General features: G+C 46.4%; 1 protein-coding gene across 1 annotated transcript in view; it reads left to right on the forward strand.

The window, feature by feature from the left end:
• NEFH (neurofilament heavy chain) overlaps positions 1–24,479 on the forward strand; it is a 111,528-nt gene that overhangs the window by 55,627 nt on the left and 31,422 nt on the right. The window contains exons 2-3 of the mRNA XM_069619273.1: positions 13,546–13,745; positions 19,375–19,499. Of these exons, the coding sequence (XP_069475374.1) occupies positions 13,546–13,745; positions 19,375–19,499 (325 nt within the window). The remainder of the gene's footprint in view (positions 1–13,545; positions 13,746–19,374; positions 19,500–24,479) is intronic.

The following is a 24,479-nucleotide window of genomic DNA, read 5'->3' on the forward strand; positions in this document are numbered from 1 at the left end:
GGGACGAGGCGTGGTGATGGGGTTTGTGGGGAGCAGAGGAAGGCCAGCAAGTTCCACTACTTATTTCCGTACACTTCGACCACTGCCTGTAAAAGAACACATTTGGCCTCATTACAATAGTGGTGGCACCGGTATGAACGGTGCCGGTAAGGCACCGGCAACGTTCATACCGGGGTGCCACATTATGAGTTCTGCTCGCGGGTGCCGCTCTGCACGCCTGCTCAGACCAGGCGTGCAGAGCGGCACCCGCGAGCAGAACTGGATGGTAGCAACGGTACCATTATGAACGGTACTGCTGCTACCATCCTCCCCATTCCCATTGAGCCCTCTGGGGGCTCGATGGGAATGGGGATGCACCTGCTCCGGGTCCCGCGAAAGGCAAATTACCGGGCCCTCCAAGGTCAGAATGGCCCGTTAATTCCCCTTCCGCAGGACCCGGAGCCGGACCCGAGTTTGGGGGTAGCCATGCTGGTATAAACGGCATGGCTACCTCCAACCTTGTAATGAGGCCCATTGTTTCTGTTAGTAGATATGCTCTCCAGCTCTCGCATGTAACAGAACATATTGATGCTGTTAGTAGGTATTCACTCAAGCTCTCACCTGTAACAGAACACATTGGGCCTCATTATGAGTCCGGTGGTAGCCGTGCTGGTAAAAACGGCACGGCTGCCGCCAGAGTCATTTTTTTTCCGGCACCCGGCAATGGGGACTTACCGGGGCATTACGGCCTGGCGGTCCCGGTAATTGCCCATTGCCGGGCGGCAAAAAATATTTCTCCCCATTCCCATCCGAGTCCCGTTGGACTCAATAAGAATGGGGAGGATGGATGCACCGGCACCATTCATGAACCTGGCGGGTGGAAAGGCACCCGCTCGCAGAACTCGTAGTTTGCCGGTCCAGTAACAATTAACAGCACTACGTTTCTGCATAAGGACATGTTGTTTATCAGACATCGAAGAGCCGGCAACGTCATTTGGGGTTCGCTCAGGGTCGCACCTGCGACCCCCAGAGGTCTCCTTGCTACCCCTGTGGTCTCCTTTGCTACCCCTAAAACATGCTTTCATTGAAGCTCCTGTGCTGTGGCCAGCGCCGTGTGGCTCTTTGTTTCTGGAGTGGCTGTCTTTCTTATTCGGGCCTCCTAGAAAAAAAACAGGGGGTTCCACAAGTGTAACACTTTGAGCAGTGACTCTAAATAAGAAAGAATAGGAATAACAAATAATTTGCCTTTCTGGAATTCTATACAATAATTGCTAGACTCATTAAAGGTTTATTTCAGGCACAATTCAGGGGGTGAGCCACTGATTTAGTCTGTTCTTAAACACCTCAAATTCACAACGCAGACCAAAAAGTCCAAAAAGCATTTAGAGTAGAATAGGCATCCATTTCGGACTTTGGGCCTCATCATGAGTTGGGCGGTATCCCGGCGGTATTACCATCGGGATACCGCCGGGGTTAATAGCTTACCGCCAACCCCCCCGGCGCTATTAGCGCCGGATTACGGGTTTGGCGGAGTGGTAATTCCCCATTCCCCATTGGGCCCAGTTGTGAATTCCCCATTCCCCATTGGGCCCAATGGGGAATTTTTGCCGCAACTACCATCAGCACTATTACCGCACGGTAATAGGTCTGAAAATTGGAAAATTCCTGGCACATTTACCCCCATCCCGGAGCTGGGGGTAAATGCAGCCAACCCTGTGATTTAGCAGACTCTTAAATGCGGCGGCAATAGCGTTACCACTACATTTAAGGTTTACTGCCAAACTCATGGTGAGGCTGCAAGTATTTTGCTTTTTTGCAAGTTGCAGTTATAGCATGTTTTTTTTCTTCCATTTTCTTTGTGATTATCATCACAAGACATTCCATCTCGGTGTCCTCAGTCACTTGACAAAATCCTTGCACCTAAAAGCTTGTGTACAGTGTAGAAATGTTTGACCATATCACATAAAGTGGGCCTTGATTTCATTGTAACACAATGAATACTTTGTTGTAATGTGTCTATCTTTCCTATCTCCATGGCATGTTATTCAGGATGTTTGCATGTATGAGGTAACAAGTGCCCAGAGTACGGGATGCTGTTTCAGTGCGCTGCTTTCCCTGTGCTACTCTAAATTCTTTAATACAGATATATGAACCCTCCCAATTGTATGTATGTTGCCAACCTCTGAAGTCTGAAACGTAGATCCAAGCAGGCTTGACATGTGGCCAACTTTGCACCTGACCTGCAGATGAACTGCCCAGCTGTTAAATCTCAGTTACCAGTTTAATGGTGTCCACTACAGAGTGTAATTTGCTTTCTGACTTGTAATTGCTCATTTTAGAATAGCCGGTAAGATAACTATAGCTGGTCTGGTAGCTCAGTGGGTCGGCACTCGCTGTTGCGATGTGTGTGTGATCTGCAGGTTTCAGGTTGGAAACCCGGCACAACCAACTCAGCCTTTCATCCTGAGGTTGATAAATGAGTACCAACACAGGTTGGGCGATATTGTATTCATATGTGTTCTATATAAAGCGCAAGTGCTATAATAACACATCATTATCATGTAGCCTTGAACGTCTGCTTGCATTTACAGTAATTTGGTAATATGGGCCTATATACACTGATATTAATGATACATATGGTGATCCATTTTGTATGAAATGTATATCACATTACTGTGATATCGTAACCATAATTTTCGTAGTGTACTTAGGAACAATGACATGTAATGCCACTTCCTGTTTTGTCATGGGGTGAAAGTTCGTGTTCTATCGCTTCCTGTGATGTCACTTCAGGGTCAGGTCAAATTACATCATCTCCTGTGATGTCATCCGAGGTCAAGGGTCATGTGATGTCACTTCCACTACCCCTGGCATTTTGGTGAAACGACGTCCCTGCGAGGAGCTCTGGAGTTGGCCGCCCCCCCTCTGCTCTGCTGGTTTGTATAAATGCACGCAGCAGAGATTACCGCTACTCTGCCACGATCCAGAGAGGCTCTGGGTATAGAGTGGGAACTAGTTATAATGACACAAAGGACGCCATGACAGTGGTACATAAATATACAAAGGACTTCTCTCCTAATCTCTAGAAGCAGGCATGGCTACATGCAGAAGCCGAGGTGGGTGCGTCACTCACTCATAAAACACAGAGGGAAGGGTTGCCTGAAGAGGTCCTTTGTAGCTATTTGATCGTGTGCTGCCAATATGGACTGGTGTGCACCGGGGTGAGTCACACCAAACACAGAAGAGAAGGAAGGGCACAGCAGGAATTTTCAGATACTGTATTTGTATTTGTTTATTATTTATATTGCACACCAAAACCTGAGGTAGCTGGGCTCTTGAAAACGTAGAGATTACATACATAATAAGGCAGACGAGTGACAATCAAGAGTGGAGACAACAAAAGGGACCCTGGTTACAGGTGGGTCAGATAACAGGAGATAATGTACAGTATATAGCTAAACCAAAGATGATGATCAGTAGCATAAATAGACAGTGAGGAGATAACATGGTGATGGCGTCTTCGTGATGAGGCTTGTTGCTTAGCCATTTTTTTTATTCTGGCTTTAAAAGTGAGGAAGGAGGGTTCCTGTCAAAGACGAATGGGAATAGAGTTCCATCGTTTGGCAGCTTGGACAGGGAAGCTGGCTCCTCCGGCTGGGGAATGGGCAGGGAGCACCAATTGCGGTACTCACAGCTCAGTGGCGGCGACACTACAAATACGGGTGAGGTAGACAAGTGAAGAAATCGGGTGGTTGAGGGGAAGTCACGTTTTTAGATAGTGCTTGCTGCCAGATTCCTCCTGCCTCTAAGCGCACTGCTAATACGTGTTTTAAGTATCCACTTTAGTGACACAGCCCTGGTGGGAAAACCTGTCTTTATAGGATGAGGAGAATAGGTGGTCTCACAGAACACGACTGGGGACCACCTGGCGATCGTAGCAGAAAGAACAAGTGAGAAATTCAGAGCACAGGAGGGTCACCCGTCCTCCTGGGAGGAGGAATCCAGGCACAACCCTCACAGCAATGGAGGAGGAGCTTAAATGACTCAAAGCACGAAACAGAGGCCAAGACCATACCATCATAGCACGAGGGGCCCCCGCAGCACAGGCTTGGGAGGACAGAATAGGTAAGATGAAGGGGGAAGGTGTGGAGGGGGTCCTGCATGCATTTGTGAGTGTTGCTGAAGGTCTCTAAGGCAACCCAGGCAGTGGTGTTGCCAGAAATCAAATTTAGGAGGGGCACAGAGGGGGCCAAAGACAAATGTAGGGGGGTGCAGACAAAAGTAGGGGAGGCACAGACAAAAGTGGGGGCGCACCTATGAAAGGTAATGTGTGATGTCACAAGCACTCCTGCAGAGAGGCTTTTGTGCACACCAACTACCCACACCCCACTGTACCTCCCCTCCCAGCAGAATGCAGGCACAAAACCTTTCAGTGACTAATGGCCCATCATTGGCACTTTCGTGGACTACATTCTGATGGGAGGGGCTGCAAGCTGCTTGATCACTGCTCGCTTTGAGACAAAAGGAGTATTGCCATGTGATCTCCAGGCATTTGCCTCAGTGAGTGTCACAAATAACACCACGAACAGAGAACACAGTCACTGCTCGCCTTAGGTAGGGGGGCACAAGTGGGGGCACAGGATTTCAGAGGGGGGCACTGCCCCCCAGGACTCCGTAGCGACGCCACTGAACCCAGGTGCTCACTGATAGCCACTGAAGTGTCCTCAGGGTGGGGGTGGTGATCAGGATTCAGGTTCAGGGTAGGGTGATCAGATTTAAAAAGTAAAAAATCGGGACAGGGCAACTAACATAAAATTAGGACTAATTCTTGAAAGAAATTGGCTGTCATGGCACTACACTTCAGTAGCGTTTGGAGGAGAGGGGGGTTTAAGTGTTACTGTTCAAATAAACACATATTGCAATTAATCACAAACCAACACTATCTTAAATTGTAAAATGTGCGAGATTGTGCATTCTTGCCCACCAGCTATGAAGACCTACTACCAAAAACAGGGACCACTGCAGTTTCCAATGGAAATATAATCTTGATAAAGGGGGATAGAGCACCAAATTCTGGGACAGTCCTGGCAAAACTGGAGTCTGGTCACCCAGTTCAGGGGTGTTGCTAGGTCTGGAAAAGATCTGGTTGTGTGCTAATGTCACGACTGTCGGGACTCGGGGCTAGCTAGCCTTTTGGTTGTAGCTCCAGAGCTTCTATCCAGGGCTACAACCAAAAGACCCGGGGCTGTAGATAGCGACGCCTCTTTGTCCCCCCTAGCAACGGCTCTCTTCCAACCTCTCAGTCTGGTTGTCGCTTTTTGGGTGATTTTGTGGATATTGTTTTGGTGTTGTGGCAGTGTGCAATCTCAGATTTTTCCAACTGGGGTCTGACAGGTTACAGTAACCCCTAACAGACAAGGGAACCTACATACTCTTAGGGTACGCTGGTGCACAGCTCAAGCGCATCATTTAACTGATGAATTTCAGTTCTCCTTTAAAGCACCAGAAAGTGCCCTCACAGGTTATACGCTCGTTCTTCAGAACATTAAGCGTCAGTTCCTTTTCCGGATCCGTTGTGTGCTCTGATCGCTCCCCACTGACGTTACAGCCTCGAAACTATCACAACCTCCGTCCCTGCCTTCCTTCCCCTCTCTTATCTGCGCAAGTCTTTCATGCTGGTCTAACTCTTTCCCCTTTTACCCTTCCTCTCCCATGATGCCCTTTGCTTTGCAGGCTAAGGTCTGGATACCCCAAGCAGAGGTACAATGCACCACTCTCTGGGCAAGCCTTAGAGTTGCTAGACCACTGGTGGGGACTGGTGCAGTATACAAATATATGAACATGACATAACATAAAGCATGGAGTTTAAGGCGAGTTCCACTGAGTCTTCCTGAGAGAGAAATTGGATCAGATATGTGATGGGATGGAAAAAGAAGGACATAGGTGTTGAGCTGTGAATATGATTTGTGCATGAAGCTTCAGGGATGTACTGAGAATGACCCTATGCTTTAGCCTTGGACTTCTTGTATAGGTTTCTCCTAGGAAGGGAGTGGGAATACAGGGGTCCCAGTGCATGGGATATGTTTTGACTTGAGAAACTACTCGTCCCTTTTGGAGGTCCTACACTGTTTCAAAGACTTGCTCTTGAAAGTCTGCAGTATGGTCGACTCGTTTCAGTCGCCCTGAATTCAACCTTTTTTTTTTTTAAATGGGGAGTCACCCCTCTTTACCCCGTGCTCCCAGCCACTCCTCTCTCCTCCCACATATACATTTCAAAGTATAGGCACTTGGTCAAATCGACCAAAAGTGGTCGACTAAACGGTAGACTTTCAAAATAAAGTAAGTCTATGTTGCAATGGGATACCCTTTCGGAGTCTTTCAATTCCAGGAATGCTGTGGTGATCCATGTTTCACCCATGTCCTTGATCGATCCATTTATGGATATCACTAACCAAACCAGATAGTAATAGCTGTAGTGCCAGCTGCAAATATGCAGCTGCATGACTAGCATGCATTACTGGCCATGACATACAATATCCTCTTAGAACACTCCCATGGAGCTCTGACTCCTGCCTTCAATACTCCTGGACAAATTGCACATGATAACGGGCCACCAGTCAAACGTGTGGGCTGTGCAAAGGGCAATTGACATTACAGACCATGAGGTTTTCCAGCGCTCAGTACTGATTTCATGTTTTGGTGGTGCACTGGTGTCATCAGTGCGGATTTAGTACATGCCGTTGTGGTTGTTGATGATCTTGAGCGGTAGTCAGAGGGGGGTGTTGAAGAGGAGATGGCGCAATCCTTGAGGTCCTCCATGGGTGACTCTGTGGGGGGCAGAGAGGAGGGGTCCTGGTTTTGCCTATTTTGCGTCACTGGACAGAAAGCATGCAAAATGGGGAGGTAGGCGTCAAAGATTACGGCTATCGCTAAAAGCAAGAGCAGCAGAGTTGTGTGATCTAGAATGTGGAAAGCTCTGCGCGGATCGAGGAGTAACAAAAGGCATGTGTCTCCTTTGTCAGCTGCATTGTGGTTCTAGAGTTTAAGATGGGTGGTTTCTGGTGTTTGGAATATTCTCATTTGTTATTTAAGGTTATGCAACGTGGACAGGCAAGTTAGAGTTAGCACATAGGTTTTCATTTTCAAGCAAGGGTTATTGATTATATTTTTCTTGAGACAGTCGTGTCCACTCTCCACTTTATATTTAACATGCATGACCCGTTGAAAATGTCCCTATATGCTGTGATGTATGAGGAGTGTGCATGGGGTAATTCAAAGCTGTTGGTTGCTATGAAAAATCGGGTAACTATTATCTTAGAAGATTGTGGGCAAAGCTGGAATGACCTGGTATTCAACCGGTAGGGGTACAAAAGAAGATAAAGGAGATGGACTGGATGCATTCGATCACGCTAACTAGGTCATATAAAATCCATGCGACATTCTCAAAGACACATACATCTTTGGGGGTTTGCCTACATATTTAGCCCAATTTCCTAGCCCCTTTATTGGAGAACAATTCCTGCGTTTGCGGTTGAATTGCTTGGCAATGGAAGAAATTCCATATGTTCGGGCCATATGGAGGAAGGGTGATATATACTGATTTTCGTTTAGTAAACAGGAGGGCGTAATACAGACACTGAAGCACATTTTGGTGGAATGTCCCTTGCTAGGTTCTGTTAGAACGAAATACTTGGGATGCTTTTTTTGTATCTCTGATACAGAAGATATTTCAGGAGCTATTCTTAACCACTGAGATATTTAGAATGTTGGGTCACTTGGACATTTGTAAAGCTAAATGTATTTATGTGCTCTTAATTGTTCTTATGATTTTTATACATTGTTGGAAGCTTTTAGAATATGTGAGGGTTTTAAATATTAGATGTGATTTTTTTTATATGATATGATAGGTAAATTACAACATTCTTTTTTTTACAAACTTTATTTTTCATCTCATGGACTGAAGTTACAGACATGTTTAATACTCAGAGGTTTCTAAACATGGACCCGGGGATCGAACATGTGGTTTTTAGTGTCGTCTTGTTTCCAAGGCGAGCACGTTGCCCCTGAGCTATCCCCCCGAGACCGAGAATTTGAACTTGAATTCTATGTAATACGTACTGTGTATCTGAATTATCTTGCATATTAATTCTGTTTTTGTGAAAGATCATAATTTTGATCAAAACACAATAAAATAAAAATAAAAAACTTCTTCAGGTTCTTTTGCAGAAATGTGTTTTTTGTTCTGTGGGCGAGGGGGAGACGACCTGAACCGGGTAAAGGTGATTGTTGGTGTGGTGTTGCATTGCATGCCCAATTAGATGACTATGAATCTTTGTGGGGTTTTGGATTTTGGTTGGCATTGGAGCTAAAAGTTCTGATGATCTTGAGGTCAGGGATGTTTTTTGATGCAGGGATGCGACAATGGTTTGTCTGTGGGAAGCAAAGGTCGCTCCTTCTTTGAATGATTGAGCAGAAATCGCACACTCAGCGTGGTTTGTGTGTCTGTGCACTCCTTGATGGGAATGATGTCACTGTGTGGCACAGTCTTGCAGCCTTTCAGTAGGGCTGGAAGATAAAAGGATATAGGGCCAATTTCTGGAGAGGTCATTGATCGGCCAGGGCAGGGTGCCAACGACTGGCTTCCTGTTCACTTATAAGGATTTTGTTGGCTTCCTTGATGAGTAAGTTGGACCTCTTGTTGCAGAATGTTTATACTTCATTTATTGGAGGGTCTAGGCATGTTAGTCACGTGGTACAGTTCGCTGGTGATATGCAGTCAGTGAGCCAGACAGGCAGAGTGCATAGGAACATGAGAGAGGGAGGTGGCCAGTGCTGGAAAATCTTGGCCCAGTAATGGAAGCCATTCACCTGCACCAGGTGTTGAGCAGCTCAACATGCAGAACCACGAGGAGAGGAGAAGAGCAGGTAGAGAGAAGCAGAGCCCCAGTCATCAGGGCGAGGCATGCCCCGGGTAGCCTCTCTAGTGCCAGTTTGGGGGTTCAGTGGGGCAGCAGAGTGTATTAAGTTCGGGATTCCATACGTTTGCTGGCTCCATGCAAGGAACAGAAAGGCCGAGCAACAGGGCCTGTGGAGTCTTTCGGAGCTGAGCCTGCAGGCCTTCTGAGCAAAGAGTGTGGAGCATTACTAGTGCTGCTGGACACACAGAGGGTTTCTCTGATATGTGTGAAGCAAGAGCAGCAGTGCCTTAAGCCACCTCGGATCTGAGCATGCATGAGGGACCTGATGTAATAACCCTTCTGCTTGCTAACCAACTAACCACAGGAACTCACAACAGCCATTCCCAGCGCCATGCACCCTGACAACCACCAATGTGACTAATTGAAAAGCATCCTCTGCTCTCAACCTCCGAAACTGACACACAATTCACAGCAGCCACCAAGAAGGTTCTGCATAAAGAAAACATCATGCACCACATCATCCAACTGCCCACCCCCAACAACAAACACTCTCCCCAGAAGACCACCCGTCTCACATCCTTCTGAACACAAGATCAGCAGAGGCATTCTGAGGCGCGAACTGACATGGTGAAGCGAGTGAGCGGGCAGAGGCTTAACATGTTCTAGCCGAGCTGCCATGTTACCCGCTGCCCTGCTTGTAAACAGAAGAAGGCCTAAGACGTCCTTCCTTTGTGGAGTTTGAGCTCAAGAAATACATTCCCCAGAGGTTCTGGGAATACATGTTATGTTATGTTGATTTGTAAATGCACAAACTCTCACTGTGCAGTCCAGTCTCGGGAGGATTGCTTAGGGGCAACGTGCTCACCTTGGAAGCAAGACAACCAGAGCAACACATGTTCAGTCCCCAGGTCCGTGCTTAGAAACCTCTGGGTATTAAACGCGTTATAAATCACCTATCGTATCAAATTGTGCCAGGACTAAACAAATGGACTTAGTAAAATAGTAATCATGTATCCCTAATTAACAGTAACAAGTCCAGGGTTGAAAATGAAAGAAACGAGAACAAACTAAACCCACGTGTATTTAAACTTAACGCAAAGCAAAGGCAAACAAAACATTCCCTTTTTGGTGAAAGATCCTAGAGGTGCTGCAGTTGAAGAGTCCAAAGCTAAAGGAAAACAAAGTAAAACCTTACTAGTGGGTAACATGTATGGTTAAGCACCTAAAGGAGGTGTAGGGATTCTGGGTCCGAAATTGTCAAGTCAAACAATAGGGGGGTCAGCCGTAGGAGGGTGGACTTCTTATAAGGATACACCCTCAGGTTCTGGCACTGTCACTCTGCATTGGGCTATTGTCATAGTTTTTGATACCCGTCTTTTGCAGTAGGGTGCTCTCTCGTGTTCTGGTCTCGGCCTATTTGCACTTTGAGGTCTTTCAATGTTTGGAGCCTCCCTTTGTTTTAGCCTGTTCACTGGCACCCTGAGTGCTATAGCTCTGCGGGTTGGTTCACCCCCAGGCTGGGATGCGTGCCTCTGCAGGGAGTGAATTCTAATTTTGATATGTAGCTAGTTTTAGGAGAGTTTGATGTCAGTGTTTTGGCAATGGGTGCTTCTCTCTCTCATGTTCTAGTGGTTGTTTATCTGAGCGCTGCCTCAGTTTCTGATGTCTGACTCTTTGTGGTGGGGGTTCTTTGTGTTCTGATGAATGCTTGTCTGCATGCAATGTTCCCTGTTGTTCTGATGGGTGTCTCTATGCAATAGGATAAGCTCCCCGTTGCTGGCGTATGCCTATTTGTGGTAGGGTGTTTCCTCTGGTTCCTTTGGCGGTCTCTTTGTGGTCGGGTACTCTGAGTTGGTGATCACTGCCTCTTTAGAGGCAAGTGCTCTCTTGGGTTCTGGTGACTGTGTGCAGGCAGATAACTCTTAGCTTCTAATGTCTGCTTGCATTCGGCTAGATTGTGAGCTCTGTCTCTTTGCATGTGTGTGCTCGTGCAGAGTAGTCTCACAGAGCCAGATGGCCTTGGGCCATTGACCGTGGTGAGGCCATACCAAGGGCTTCCTGTTAACAGGCGCTGGAGTTGAGACCGCTGCCCCTCTAAAGGAAATTAGATTCTGTCTCTTTATCTCAGAAATAGAGCGTTCTTGATTTAATTGCGAACATTTGCGGAGAAGAAGGGCACGTTCCTTGTGTCTCAGAGCGCGGGACTCTGTGATTATTCTGTCTCTGGGGAGACATCCAATCTGCAGTGCTAGTCTATTGACAGTGGAAGAAATTAATTGTGGTTGCATTCTCAATTAGACTGCCATCCAGTCCTGGAATGAAGCATACGGCAAAACTCAATGACAAACAAGTGCCCTGCAACAGAACCGTTACCTACATTTCTTTGAATACCATTTCACCTAATGAGATTTCCCCGAAGAAAGTAGGGGAAATTGAATATGTGTAAAGCATAATAGTTGGGGTGTGGGTTAAGGGTATAAGTAAGGGTATGGAGGAGTGAGGGGGGCTGTGGGGGTCTCCCCTCCTAATTATATTGAAAAAAGTAGAAAAAGTAATAAGAAGATTTTGTTTTTCGGTGAAATGGATTCGGTGAAATCTCCATTAGGTGAAATATTTTCAAAGAAATCACATAGATCCAAATCAGAACTAACATAAATTCTGACCACTGGTGCTTGACATCATCGTATGCTTGTTAAGAAATGATCTAAGATTTAGTTCAATGATGCATCTGAATTATACATTTAGAATTCTCCACGACTGGCTCACATTTTAGAAGCAGTCTGGAATCAAAACTTGAAGGCAACTTAAATTGATTAATTTGTTGTACTTATTTTGTTGAAGTTCTGTTTATTGATATTCAACATGTTAAGAAAGAAAGAAAAAAATAGCAAAACAAATTATTGCTGTGACAAGTTGGACAGCAATGAAATCAAAACTCACCAAATCTAGATGTCCTGTTATAATCAGTGGTGGAGGCAGTTTCTGGTGCGAGGGGGAGGGGCCGATGGGTTTTGAGGGGGGACAGGCGCTGCCAATGATTCGTGGTCCATGGCTGCTGGCAAATATTTTCAGTGGAGGGGCACTGGCATCTTGCCCGAATTAATGCAAGAAACTGAGTGTAGTGAGGGAGCCCTAAGCAATGGAGGGTTGGAGAGTTGGATTGGAGGATCCAAGAAAAGATGAAAAAGAATACTTTGAAATGGTGCATTTTACAGCATAATGTTTAAGGAAAACGGTGTAAAAAGACATTTACAGCAGACTTTCTTGGGTAACACATGAGAAAATCCAATAGATGCCAGATCAGCAACACCACATAAGAGTAAAACATTTTTATTATAACTGCGCCCATAATATATTCCACCATTCACACTGTGTAGCGCTTTGACAATGTGGCACAGACAGTATATGTAACCCTTGCCACTTTAATCCACTTTAATGAAGCTTTGCCCACAAATATGCCTGGATTGTCACTTAAAATCACTTTTGTGGTGGCGCGCTAGTTTATGCCAGCATTGCCACTGTATATCACTTCTATGATATAAGCTAGCCTTCATGGTGTAAATCACGTTGATGTTGTGCCCATAGTACATCAGTATTGCCACTGTACATTATTTTAATGAAGCTGCACCCACAATATACACCAGCATTGCCACTATAAATAGTTTTCATGAAGCTGCACACAAAACATGTCAGCATTGCTATAGTACAGACTTTGAAGCTAGGGAAAACATTAATAGTTGCCAGTCCTAGATCCACATTTCTTCTAGATTTAGGTTCAAGGCAACCTCATTAAACATGACAGGTCATTTCCTTTTATTTGTAAATTGGTGCAGGTTCTCAGGCTAAAATAGTAATCCTTGACTTTTGTTTTACCAGAAGAGCCCTGGGAGGATCTGGGCACCAACCTCCATTGGGGGGGTCCCCCCTTCTATTATTTTATTTTGAATGCTCTGTCACATTCTATAAGTAGAGCGCTCGCTTTGACATCCGTGCAGAGCCTACTAACGCAGTTTTGAATCCCAGCAGGGCCAAATTCAGCCATTCATCCTTCCGAGGTTGATAAATGAGCTCCACACACCGTGCGTAATAATAAGCAGCACTCAGATACCTGAGGGTTCGTAGCGCTATATAGATGCTAAATTATTATTACGGCTACTCATTATGAGGTCCCGCAAGTGTTTTATGATACAACTCTAATGATCCTTCACCACTAACTATGCTAGCTCGGGGATCATGGGAGTTGAAGCCAAAATCATCTGGAGGACTACATATTGAATAACCATGCTATAAAAGGACCTCAGGATTCATGGGTCGTATGTTCTCCATCCATTGGTGGAGGCCTAAGTTCCTCCTTAAAGACTTTGCCTGAACATTTCTCTAGTTGCCTTACTCAGAAAGTTCTGTTACCCCACCTCCAAGTGGATAGATACCTACTAAACCTTTTTATTTCAAGCAATTTCTTCTTGCCTATGAAGCTGCTTACTAAAGAAAATATTTAACATTTCATAGCTTGACTTCCTTTTCATTACTGATTCTTCCTGAGCTTCTTTTCCTTGTTCTTGCCTTTGACTAAAACCGCTTTCACTTTCTGCTTTCTTGCTCTTTCTCGCCTGCCTCCTTCACCGCTCTCTGCTTGCCGCCGTGCCAGTGAGACTGGAAAAGTTGTCAGAGGCGGCTAACGTGAACACCTCCGCCATCCGTTCCAGCCAGGAAGAGATCTCTGAGTACCGCCGTCAGCTGCAGTCTAAAGTCACTGAGCTGGAGTCCCTGCGGGGAACCAAAGACTCTCTGGACAGGCAGCGCATGGACATGGAAGATTCACACAACGCTGATGTCCTCTCCTATCAGGTAATGAAGATCCTAAGGCGACCTTGTTTCTCAGATGTTGGCACTCTCCATCTCAGATCATTGCTTCTTTCCTGTGTCACAGTTTGTGGCCTTAACTATTTAAGGTGCAGGCCTGGTTAAGCATATTTGCACACATCACATTTCCTCAACACCAACAGTACCCAATAGGTTGGCTTGCAGGTAAACTAGTACTCAGAAAGAGCGTCAGACATTGATAATCGCAAAAGGCATCTGGTAAACACATCTTCAGAAAGACAGAAACGTACAATACAGCAATGTGGTAACATGGGTAGGAAGAGTAACAACACAAAGAGTGTACAAATGGTGTACCTATATATGGACCTTCTGAGGCATAATGATATTCCTCGCTTAGGTTCTTAGGAGAGTAGTATGTGTAAGACCGGTTACTCCAGATTGCCTTAGGGCCATGAATGGTCCCTGGAAGATGAAGGAGGGCTATCAGTTGAATTATGTTTCATCTAACCACTGCTTTCCTCGTCTATGCTCAGCCATATTCATGTGCTCTAACAATTATACATTATAATTGGTTATTTATAACCCGCGTAATACTCAGAGGTGTCTAAGCGCAGATCTGGATCGAACCTGTGTTGTAGCAGAGCAGTGTGCCCCTGAGCTATCCTCCCGAGACATGTATATCGTTTACAGATCTGCCAGAGCCCCTGGGGACCAACTCCGTTGGTGACGGTGCGCGGTACAAATACCTTTAACATTTAACATACCTGCAGTGGGGGCTCTTTCAGGAAACCAATGCAGGGAATCATGTGCTCAATGGTGGCCAATGCAGGCAATCCAACAATTGCTAGTGACCAGTCCTACTCTTTTGGGGTTTTGATCCAAGCAATCCTACCCTTTTAAGTGACTTATCCAGACAAACCTAGTCTTTTGGAGGGACCAATTCTGTCAATCCTATCCTTTGGATGGACCGATCCAGGCAATACTGTATGCAGGCAGGGAGGCTACCAAAATGGCAGAGGTGGGCTATGAAAAACGGTATCCGTACAAAACTTAGTCGGAAAAATAACGAATGGAGAAATGATCGCATGTTTTCTGTGAACATTTCTCCATTCATGGGCACATTTTCTTTAAATATGGCCGTGGGGTGGGGTACTGGAAACAGTTTCGGAGAGGGGAAGCGCCCCCCACCCGCAATTTAACAAACAAAATGTGCTATATCTTCTCCAGTCGACAGAATTTGATAATTATTTTCTCAATAAAATATGTATTCATCTGCCTCTTTCACTGTTTAGCCCAGAGAATGTGCTGAGGTTGTCTCAGCTCCACCCACTTTCCACTTCAGGATTCTGATGCCATTTTAGCTCACACAATGGCCATCGAAATAATTCTAAATTGAGGTTCTGGCAATAACGACTACACAAGAGCTAAGGGAGGATTGGGATTAATCAACCACAGGTTTACACACCGGTTCACCTACCTGGATCCAGACTCTCCTTCTGGTCGGCTGCTGGCTCTTGCCTCCCCTGTCTCACAGCCTCACTGCTAACTGCTTCCTCCTCCCACTCGACATGGGTACTTTCTGTTCATCTCATGCATAGCCTGCTTCTGCTGCCTACTTGTGCCTAACCTGCCTACCTTTGCCTTACCTGTTTTTCCTCGTAGAGTGACTACACGTCCTCTTCCCCATTTATTATGCTGCACTGGTGCTCTTTTGCAGAGTTAAACCTAGGTGTGCTTTTTAAATTGTTGCATCCTTCATTTTGTGCTATTTTAGTGCTCTTTGGCAAAGTCAAATCTGGGTGTGCTTTTTAAATAATTGTTGCACCCTCCATTATGTGCTATTTTAATGCTCCTTGGCAAAGTTAAATCTAGGTGTGCTTTTTAAATTGGTGCATCCTTACCCACTACTTTTGGCTGCTAGGCAGCCCGGTGAGTCATCTCGTGCCTGTGCAGTATTTAATCTTATCCCTTTACTCCCCTCTCTACCACCTCTATGGCCCTCTCCATCTCTCCTATCTACTCTAACTGCTATTCTATCACCTATCTTTCCTCTCTCACAAAGTCTGGAAGCATAAAGTTCAAATAAGATCTCCTTTCTTGTAATCTTGGCTTACCTATTGCAGACAACTACGTTAGCACTACCTCCAGACAGATTGTCACTGATATCCTCTTTTTTGTCCCCTCGCCAGACCTATGGACTCCACATGTGATCTCCACTCTCACCCCTTTCTCTTCCTCACCCATTAATGGTGGCACTAGATGGGAAGTACTCTTGGCTGGCTTCTAACCCTCCAGGTGCATCATTAATGTCTATCGCAATGGCACTATTATGGCTTAGGGTCCTCAACCCAATCTCCTCCTCTTTAACTGGCATCTGCCATCTCTCATCAACTTCCTCCCCACTCCTTCTTCCCCTCCTTCTTTTCTCTCTGCACCTCCTTTAACACCTCCGACTGGTGTACCACCCCTCTGTACCCCACCTCAGAAAACCTTCAAAGTTGATGACCGGCTCCACTTAGTCACGATTAGTGCTCACTCTGCTTTCAACATTCTTCTGAATCTGCCTCCTCTTTGAAGACTTTGATCTTGACGTCCTTGCTCTCACCAAGACGTGTTTCAATGCCATCACAGTAGCTGCTTTTGACTCACTTCTCCCTGATGGCTACAAGATCATCTCTAAGCTTTGCCCTGACCGTGTTGGCGGTGAGGTTGCCCTGATCTTCCCTGAGTGGGTCCTTTCTTCCTTCACACCCACAACCCTACTCCTCTTTTGAAAGCATTGTCTGCAATCTTGGCATCTCTCTTACTACATCTCTGACCATTGCCACTATCTACAGGCCACCTCGCCCTATCTTCCCATTCCTCTCAGACTGGACCGATTTCCCCTACTCTCTCCTGACATCTCCCTCTAAACTTCTCCTCCTGGGTCACTTCAACATCCACCTTGACTCCTCAATCACGGCTTCCACTCTCTTCCATGACCTCTGCACCTCTCTCTCCCGCTCTATTCTCCCCTCTGGTCCTACCCACTCGGCTGGACACACTCTCAATGCCTTCATCCATACTGATCTCTTGCTCTCTTCTCCCCTCTCGACCCTGCTCGCCTGGTCAGACCACTCCCTCCTCTCCTCCCACCTGGGTCCTCTCGGCCCTCTAAACACACCTCCTCCAGATCTGCCAGCCTTGTTCACAGACATCTGTCCAATGAAACGAGTGTCAGATGCTGCTTTCGTCTCAACCTTCATCCCCCTCCTCCCTCTGCTGACTCTACCTCTGACTCTGCGCTCAACAACCTCCATCTCTCCATCAATATCGCTCTCCACATTCTTGCCCCTGTCATGAGGATCCGCATGAAACCTGCCACCAAACGTAACACTTGGTACGACTCTGATCCAGCAGCCCTGAAACTCAAATGCAGAGCAGCTGAATGGAAGTGGCAGACCTCAAGCTCATCCTCTGACAAACTGGCCTATCGCCTTCTCCAAAGGCAATATCGTCTCTCCATTCGTTCCGAAAAGAGGACCCACATCCAGGCTGGCATCTCTGGAGCATCCAACAACACAGCTGAACTCTTTAACATTTGCATGGAACTAGCCAATCCTTCTGCAGTCTCCACCTCGCCTCTTCCCTCCCAGGCCCTTCTCACTGCACTGGCCTCCCACTTAACTGCAAAAACTCAGGTCATCATGAGTACTCTTTCTTCTGCCCTTTCCCCTCCTCCCATCTCCTGGCCACCCCTGGACTCTTATTCTCCCTCATCCTCTCTCTCCTCCTTCTCTCATATCACATCAGAAGAGGTCACTAGAGTTGTCCTCCAAACAGGTCTCCCCCTGTTCTTTCAGGACTATAAAGGACAACATTGGCTCCCTTGCCCCTGCACTCACTGATTTCTGTAATCATTCTCTTGCTACCAGGTCTTTCCCCTCTTCCCTCAAGCACTCCCTTGTGCAACCCCTCCTGAATAGAGCCTTGGAGTAGAATATGCATTTTTGTGTTTCTCGCGCATGCCGCCTTCAAGTAGCACCATGGTTTTCCACCAAAATCTATTTACATACAGGCTGAAAAATGCTCCCTATGGAATCTGCCTGACTGCTTCACCTGCTAAATGCAGGCCGATGACATAGAAATCCATTAGGGATGAAGGATAGTTCAGGGGCAACACGTTTGTCTTGGAAGCAAGACAACACTGCGCAACCTATCCCGATCCCATGCTTAGAAACCACTTGCTGGTATTAGCGCCTTATAAAAGAATAATTATAATAAGTATAATAATTGTTAATGCTGCCTGCAGATCATTTTCCATGCAGCATTAACATTTTTTCCAAAAAGGAGTGGAAAAGTGCAGCGTAAATGCTGTATTGGAACATCGCCTATGTTCACTGTTTTGTAAAATGTCCGAAATCTCACGGAAGGAGACCTTTTGCACGTGAGTGCAAATGGACCTGCTCCCCAGCCGTGCAATTTAGGAGTTTTATAGGATGACCCCCTTAGCGTCTGAGCAGTCATAGAAGCAGTATTGGCTATCTGCTCAACGCTGCTTCACTAGAAGGTTGCCTGCTTCACTGCTCTTCTTAGTTTCGTTGGTTTCTCTGTGGCTGCAAGGTGCCAGTGACACACACTTAACTGCTGGTGAAAGGGAGAAACATTGGCTGAAAGGAAAAGGAAGTCTTTTATTAAAGACAATGAACGCTTTTTGGCCTACACCTCCAGATGTTCGGACTACAACTCACATGATTCTTCCCTACTCACGATGTTGTATAGAGATATTGGGCAAAACATCTGAAGGATCAGAGGGTGAGTAACCGAAAGAGTAACAGTTATTTTTCAATGTGTGATTATCTTCCTGTAGTGTAACATCTAAATTCTCCTCTTTCTCTGCACCCTCGGACAGGCTCCTCTAAACTTAGTTTCTCTATATTTAAAGAAGCTGCTCATGTTTACTTTCTATCTGAGCTCCTTGTAATGCTGCTCATTAAGTGGCAGTACCTAGCTTGCTATCTTCCTCCTTACAATTTTGGTATGCATTGTTGTGGGATGTATAGCCTATTGAATAAATAATGTATTTTATATTCATTTCTGTGTCTCATTATAGATTTATTCAAATACAATTGATGACAGCCTCGTGCTCTAGCAGGGCTGTGTCTCCATAGAACTACATTTTCGAATTTGTTCTTTGAGGGGACCTCGCCTTTTTGTGTGATATCTTCCTCCTGGCTGCAGTGCAGCAAATGCTCCTACCTATTTTCCCAGTAGTGCAGCCACTTCCTGTGTGTAGACATGGCCCTCTCCATGTGCCAAGTCGGACTTAGAGGAATACCAATTTTCCAGGTTCCCAAACAGTACCAAACTTGCATATATTGCAGTGGGTTCTGAGGGCAACGCCAATCCAATGCCCTCGGAAATGGGGAGGGCTGAATAGCAATTGCGGCTCCTATAGCTCTTGTATGAGGGCCTGCCTCCTCCACCCCAGAAGAACAATGGTCATCGCCCTGCCAATTCCAGCAGGAAGAGACTCCCATCTCCTGCAGGGATCGCCATAGAATGAGCTATCCCCAATGTGGGTTACCATGACGGAGAGTGTGCATCCCCCTTTCCTGTCACAATGGTGAGTTGGCACTAATCTGTAAACCCTCTTTCATCTCTCTTCCCACAGGATGCCATACAGCAGCTGGAAAATGAACTGAGGGGCACCAAGTGGGAGATGTCCTCCCAGTTACGAGAATACCAAGACTTGCTCAACGTGAAGATGGCCCTGGACATTGAGATTTCCGCATACAGGTACTTAAGGCCCCCTCGAGTACAGAGCATTCCAGTCATTTGCAAAAATGAACGAGGGTTGACATTGTGGGTATGTTTCGGCAAACCAAAGCCACATTCACCAAGTCCCTTGGTTGCCTTGACTCAGGCTTTGAAATGCAGAAATGATCCAACTAGGGAAATCAGGACTTGAGAAGAGTGCGGGTAAATGCTCTTCAGGGGCACCCTGGTGTATGTGCTGAAGACCACCCATCTCACAAGCCCTAAGAAACCACCACTCTCAAACTAACCAAAGGCACAGGCCATTAACCAATGGTGATAACTCTACTTTTATTTTTTAATTATTTTATTTGTATATCGCACAACAGCTCGTAGGCATCGCGGGGCTGTTACAGAGGTAGGACGGTTTGCTTAGTTACAGGTGCGTTCATACAGCGTCAAAAACTGACAATTGTACAAATGATAGTGATCACAGGTTAGTCAAACATAACTTGTGCAACAGCCAAAGGGCAACTTGATCAGAAAGTCCAGACTCCACCCGCCCCCCGCATCCTCACATCCCTACGTGCGAGCATTCCAGATGTAGACAGAATGGAACAGGGCGAGGGACAACCAGAAAGGAACCAGACCTCAACACGCCCCAATTTCTTCATGTCACGTAATAAAAAGCATAACAATCCAGAAGGTTAACCCAATGCAAACGGTTCTCAAACAGCGCAACACAGGATGGATGTAGCACCCCAGGACTCAAGAAACAACATTAGGACCCTGGTTGGCGTTTCAAGACAATGGCCCTCATTACGACCCTGGCGGAGTGGGTTTACGCCAGCGTTATTCGCGGCGGACCCGTCTGCCCTACTACGAGTTCCCGTAGCGCCATGGAGCCTTTCTCCGCCTGGTTTTTCCGGGCGGAGAAATCCATGGCGCTACGGGACCTTGTTGTTAATTACGCCACCGTATTTTACGGTGGCGTAATTAACGCCTTCCCCACTCCCATTATACCCTATGGGGCAAAAATGGGAATGGGGAAGGGTAAAATGGGGATTGGGGATTTACCGCCCCGCCAAGGTCGGAATGGGGCGGAAAATCCGCCAACCCCCATGGCGCTATCGGCAGCTTTCCGCCGTGCTCCATGGTGCATTTTGCACCGCGATTTCCGCCAGGGTTGTAATGAGGGCCAATGAAATGCTCGGAGCGTGGGCTGTATTCACCAAGGACCGCCCGCGCTTAGAGCAACCAGCACCCCTTGCTTTCCCCTCTCCCCCATCCCTCTCACCTCTTAGTACCCGCGTAGTTCTCTATATGGGTGCTAAGAGTGTTTCCCCTCCCAAAAAAGAATAAACGTACCTTTGCGGAATGTCCCTGCGCAGCGCAGTGCTGTCTTACCAGCAGTTCCTCTTCAATGTTCAAGACGCCAGGTATGAACATTGAAAACGGACTTCCCTGGATGACAGCACTGCGGTATCGGGCAGCGCCGCAATGGTAAGTTTCTTTTTTTTTTAGAGTAAAAAAATAAAAGACACAGCAACCGTGTAGAGATCTACGTGGGTGCTAATGGTGATATGCCCCTCGGTGGTGGGCAGTCCCTGTAGGTAACGGCAATACCACCCTTGTTAAGGGACCCTTGCTGCGCTCGTGCCCTTAACTTGGGCAGCAGGCTGTTACCTACAGGGTAGGCACGCCACCTCGGAGCATATGCCTCCATAATCTTCAATCACAAAGAGAACACCACAGGCACTTAATAGAGATGCCACCAATGGTGGCAAAAACTAGTACTCACCCAGTGTGCCAATTCAGTGAATTACCACAGTAGGCATCTTAATCCTAAATGCCCTCTGGCAGTTTACAGGAGGAGTTTGGAAAATAATTGCCAAACAAATTCCAGGCGCTCACTATAGTGCCAAACCAGACAACATAAAAGTGGTCCTCAAGCCTGCACTAGAGATGAAAAGAACCAGGGAAATGGACTGGCAATAGCATGACGCAACACGTAGAAAGTCACAGCTCTCCATGCAGACCTGGAATGCAAAGCTATTGACGCTTGCGCCCACCTGAGGCGCGCGCTTGACGCCTCAAACCAGATTGCAAACAAGTACTGCCAATCAGAGAAGAGAAGCAACACCGAAGGCAAGAGACACAAGGGACAGTTGGGCGGAGCTAAGAACGATGGAGGGACCATAAGAGACAAGTGAAACACTGGGAGATGGGTTAGGGGAGGTGTGGGGGGGGATGCTGTGAGCATGTTGCTTTGTCTTCTTCTTAGTTCGGGGTGGAGATGTGCAGGTGAGCCTGGAGATGGTTTCTATGGTGGCGCCTGTGTGAGTGCCGGTGCTATCTGAGAAGTCCACCATCTGCTGCCATCCATTCTTTTGGTTTGCATGAGGCAGGTATTTGGGACCGGCGTGAGCCGGATGCCAGTGGCGGTGCCATGCCAGTGCATCTAGTGCTGCCTTTGCGTGAGTGCATTCTTTTGTTCTGAACTTGGTTTAGATCACTTGAATGCCTCTTGGTCTAGTGTTACTGTGTGTTCCTTTCACCGGATGTTCCTTCGCCACTGTGATTTCCTTGTTGCACTATGAGAAGAGAAGGGCACACATGCTGTGACCTGCGCTGCTCTTCCTGTGTCTTCCTTTCCATCCCCTTGACTTGGGCTGTTACTCCGCAGTGTGGGATATCAACACTCTGGAATGCCACTGTTTGAATGTGAGTGGATGCCTGGTGCCCAGGGCGAGGGTGGTTCCATGTCAACCCAAGTACCCCACCCTCATCGCCAATTGTTGTCATTTCCAGGATGCTGCTTCAGTACAGAACATGTGGATGGTTTGGTCCAAAATGTAGGATTTATTAGGTATTTCAGTAACTCTTGATACTTGTACTCAACTACTCTTGGCACGTAGGCTAACACACAACCACCGGCCACCCTTGTCCATAGATAGATGTCACTCCCTTTTGAATCCTAGCATTGCACGCACGCACGCACGCACGCGCACACACACGCACATTGGATGTCACATGCTGACATCACTATGTGGGAGTATTCCAGAAGTAGGCAGAATGGAACAGGGTAAGGGAAGACCACAAGGGAGACTGATCACAACTCCCCATAATCCCTCCAGTCTTGCAACCAGATCCAACGTAAGGTGAAGACAGCTGCTGATCCCTTTAACCAGTCATTGCAATGCTTCCGTATATGACATGCCATGCACCCTCCACCCTTGCTCGCCACCAGAAAGCACTGATCACAGAAGCAGCCATGATTATGTGCTGGGTGCACGTCATTGCAGACCACATGCGTAATATGCAGTGTAGTAAAGGGTGGTACTCACTGGCTTCTTGTTTTCTGGGATACCTCACCCAAGTTGAACCTATTCAGGGGGGCAGTAGAGATCTGAAGGTTCCATGAAACACCAGGGATTACTTTGTAAATTCGAGTGAAGGCAACTGCCCAGAACTAAGCCCATCCACACCTCATCTCAACTCATCAACAGACCGCCTAAGTCCAGATAGATCAACGGATCTCTGCCCCATTAAGCCCAGTGCACACACAAGACATTAGATGACAAAGGAGTGCGTTTATTTTCCCATAAACATGGAGACCACGTGTATAGGACAATCGATCTGACCAGGCTCCCTCCATCTGTTAACCACCTCCACTCCTTGGGCAATGAAAACATAAGTACCCTAAATTAAATGTCCTGTACCCTTGCAAGACTCGTATACACCCCTCTAGGGATGCCTTTAGTAATGGGAGGAGTCGCTAGCAGGCACAAGTCAGCATCTAATGTAATTATTAAATGAATCGAAGATGGGCTAGATCAATGGGGTCGCTAGATCCATGAGCACATAGTCACCATATCACCGGGGCATTCTTTGCTAACAACTCCCCACCCTTCAAAGCAAAAGAAGAATAAAATAGCCAGATGCGTCCCACCGCTGATGATCACAAGCAGTAGTAGACTATCTTTACATGGTGGGTGGTAGAAGCACAGCTCAGGCCTGCACGCATCTGAACAGCACTGTTACGGGGCTGGGGGGCACCCGGGAGGCCATGGCACTTCATTGCAAAGGAAGGATTGCAGAATGTAAATGACGTGCCACTTCCAAGATGTGTGACAGTGAAACTGAAGACTTAGCTGTTGAAGTTAGCACTGAATATATTTGATAAATAAAACCTACTTGTCAGGGTTTTTTTTAGGACTTGGCACTTGTAATGTTAAGTAATTTAGCCAAGAAGCGAAGGTTCAAATCACAGCCATCAAAATGTGTGCACAATCATGAGAAGTGGACTAAAGCAGTGATAACAGGCGACCCTTTTTTGTATTTAATGCAAGGTCAACCAAAAGCGTTGACGTTGACAGAACATATTTCCTAAACATTTGCTGCTGTCTGTCATGAAGTGGCAGGACAGAACACATACGCATGTATAGAAGTAGGTATAACTTGCAGGGACGTCATTTCACCAAAATGCCAGGAGTAGCGGAAGTGACATCACGCATCCCTTGATCTCTAATGACATCACAGGAAGTGATGTCATTTGACCCCGGCCTGAGACATCATGGGAAGCAATGGTCCACAACCTTTCACCCCTTGACAAAACAGGAAGTGACATCACATAGCATTGTTCCTAAGTACACTATGAAAAATATGGTTACGATATCATGGTGATGGGATATACATTTCATACAAGAATGGATCACAGTATGTATCATTAATATCAGTGTGTATATGATATGATATGGCATTTATAAGGTGCCTCTACACAAGTGTTTCTAGGCGCGACAAGACAAGGAGGGGGAAATAAGGGAGGACAAAACAACAATCTTGTTTTTTTGTTTGTTTATTTTATTTATATCGCGCACCTGACCCGGAGGTAATTGGGCACTAGAGGATAGTAATGGTTACAAGACATAGCATATACAGTTATGTATAATAATACAGTTTGCGCATTCAGGAAATTACAATGGTACATATATACATATTAAACATTATACATATTATACA

The sequence above is a fragment of the Ambystoma mexicanum genome, chromosome 10, assembly GCF_040938575.1.
Source record: "Ambystoma mexicanum isolate Mex_15411 chromosome 10, UKY_AmexF1_1, whole genome shotgun sequence".
NCBI lineage: Eukaryota > Metazoa > Chordata > Amphibia > Caudata > Ambystomatidae > Ambystoma > Ambystoma mexicanum.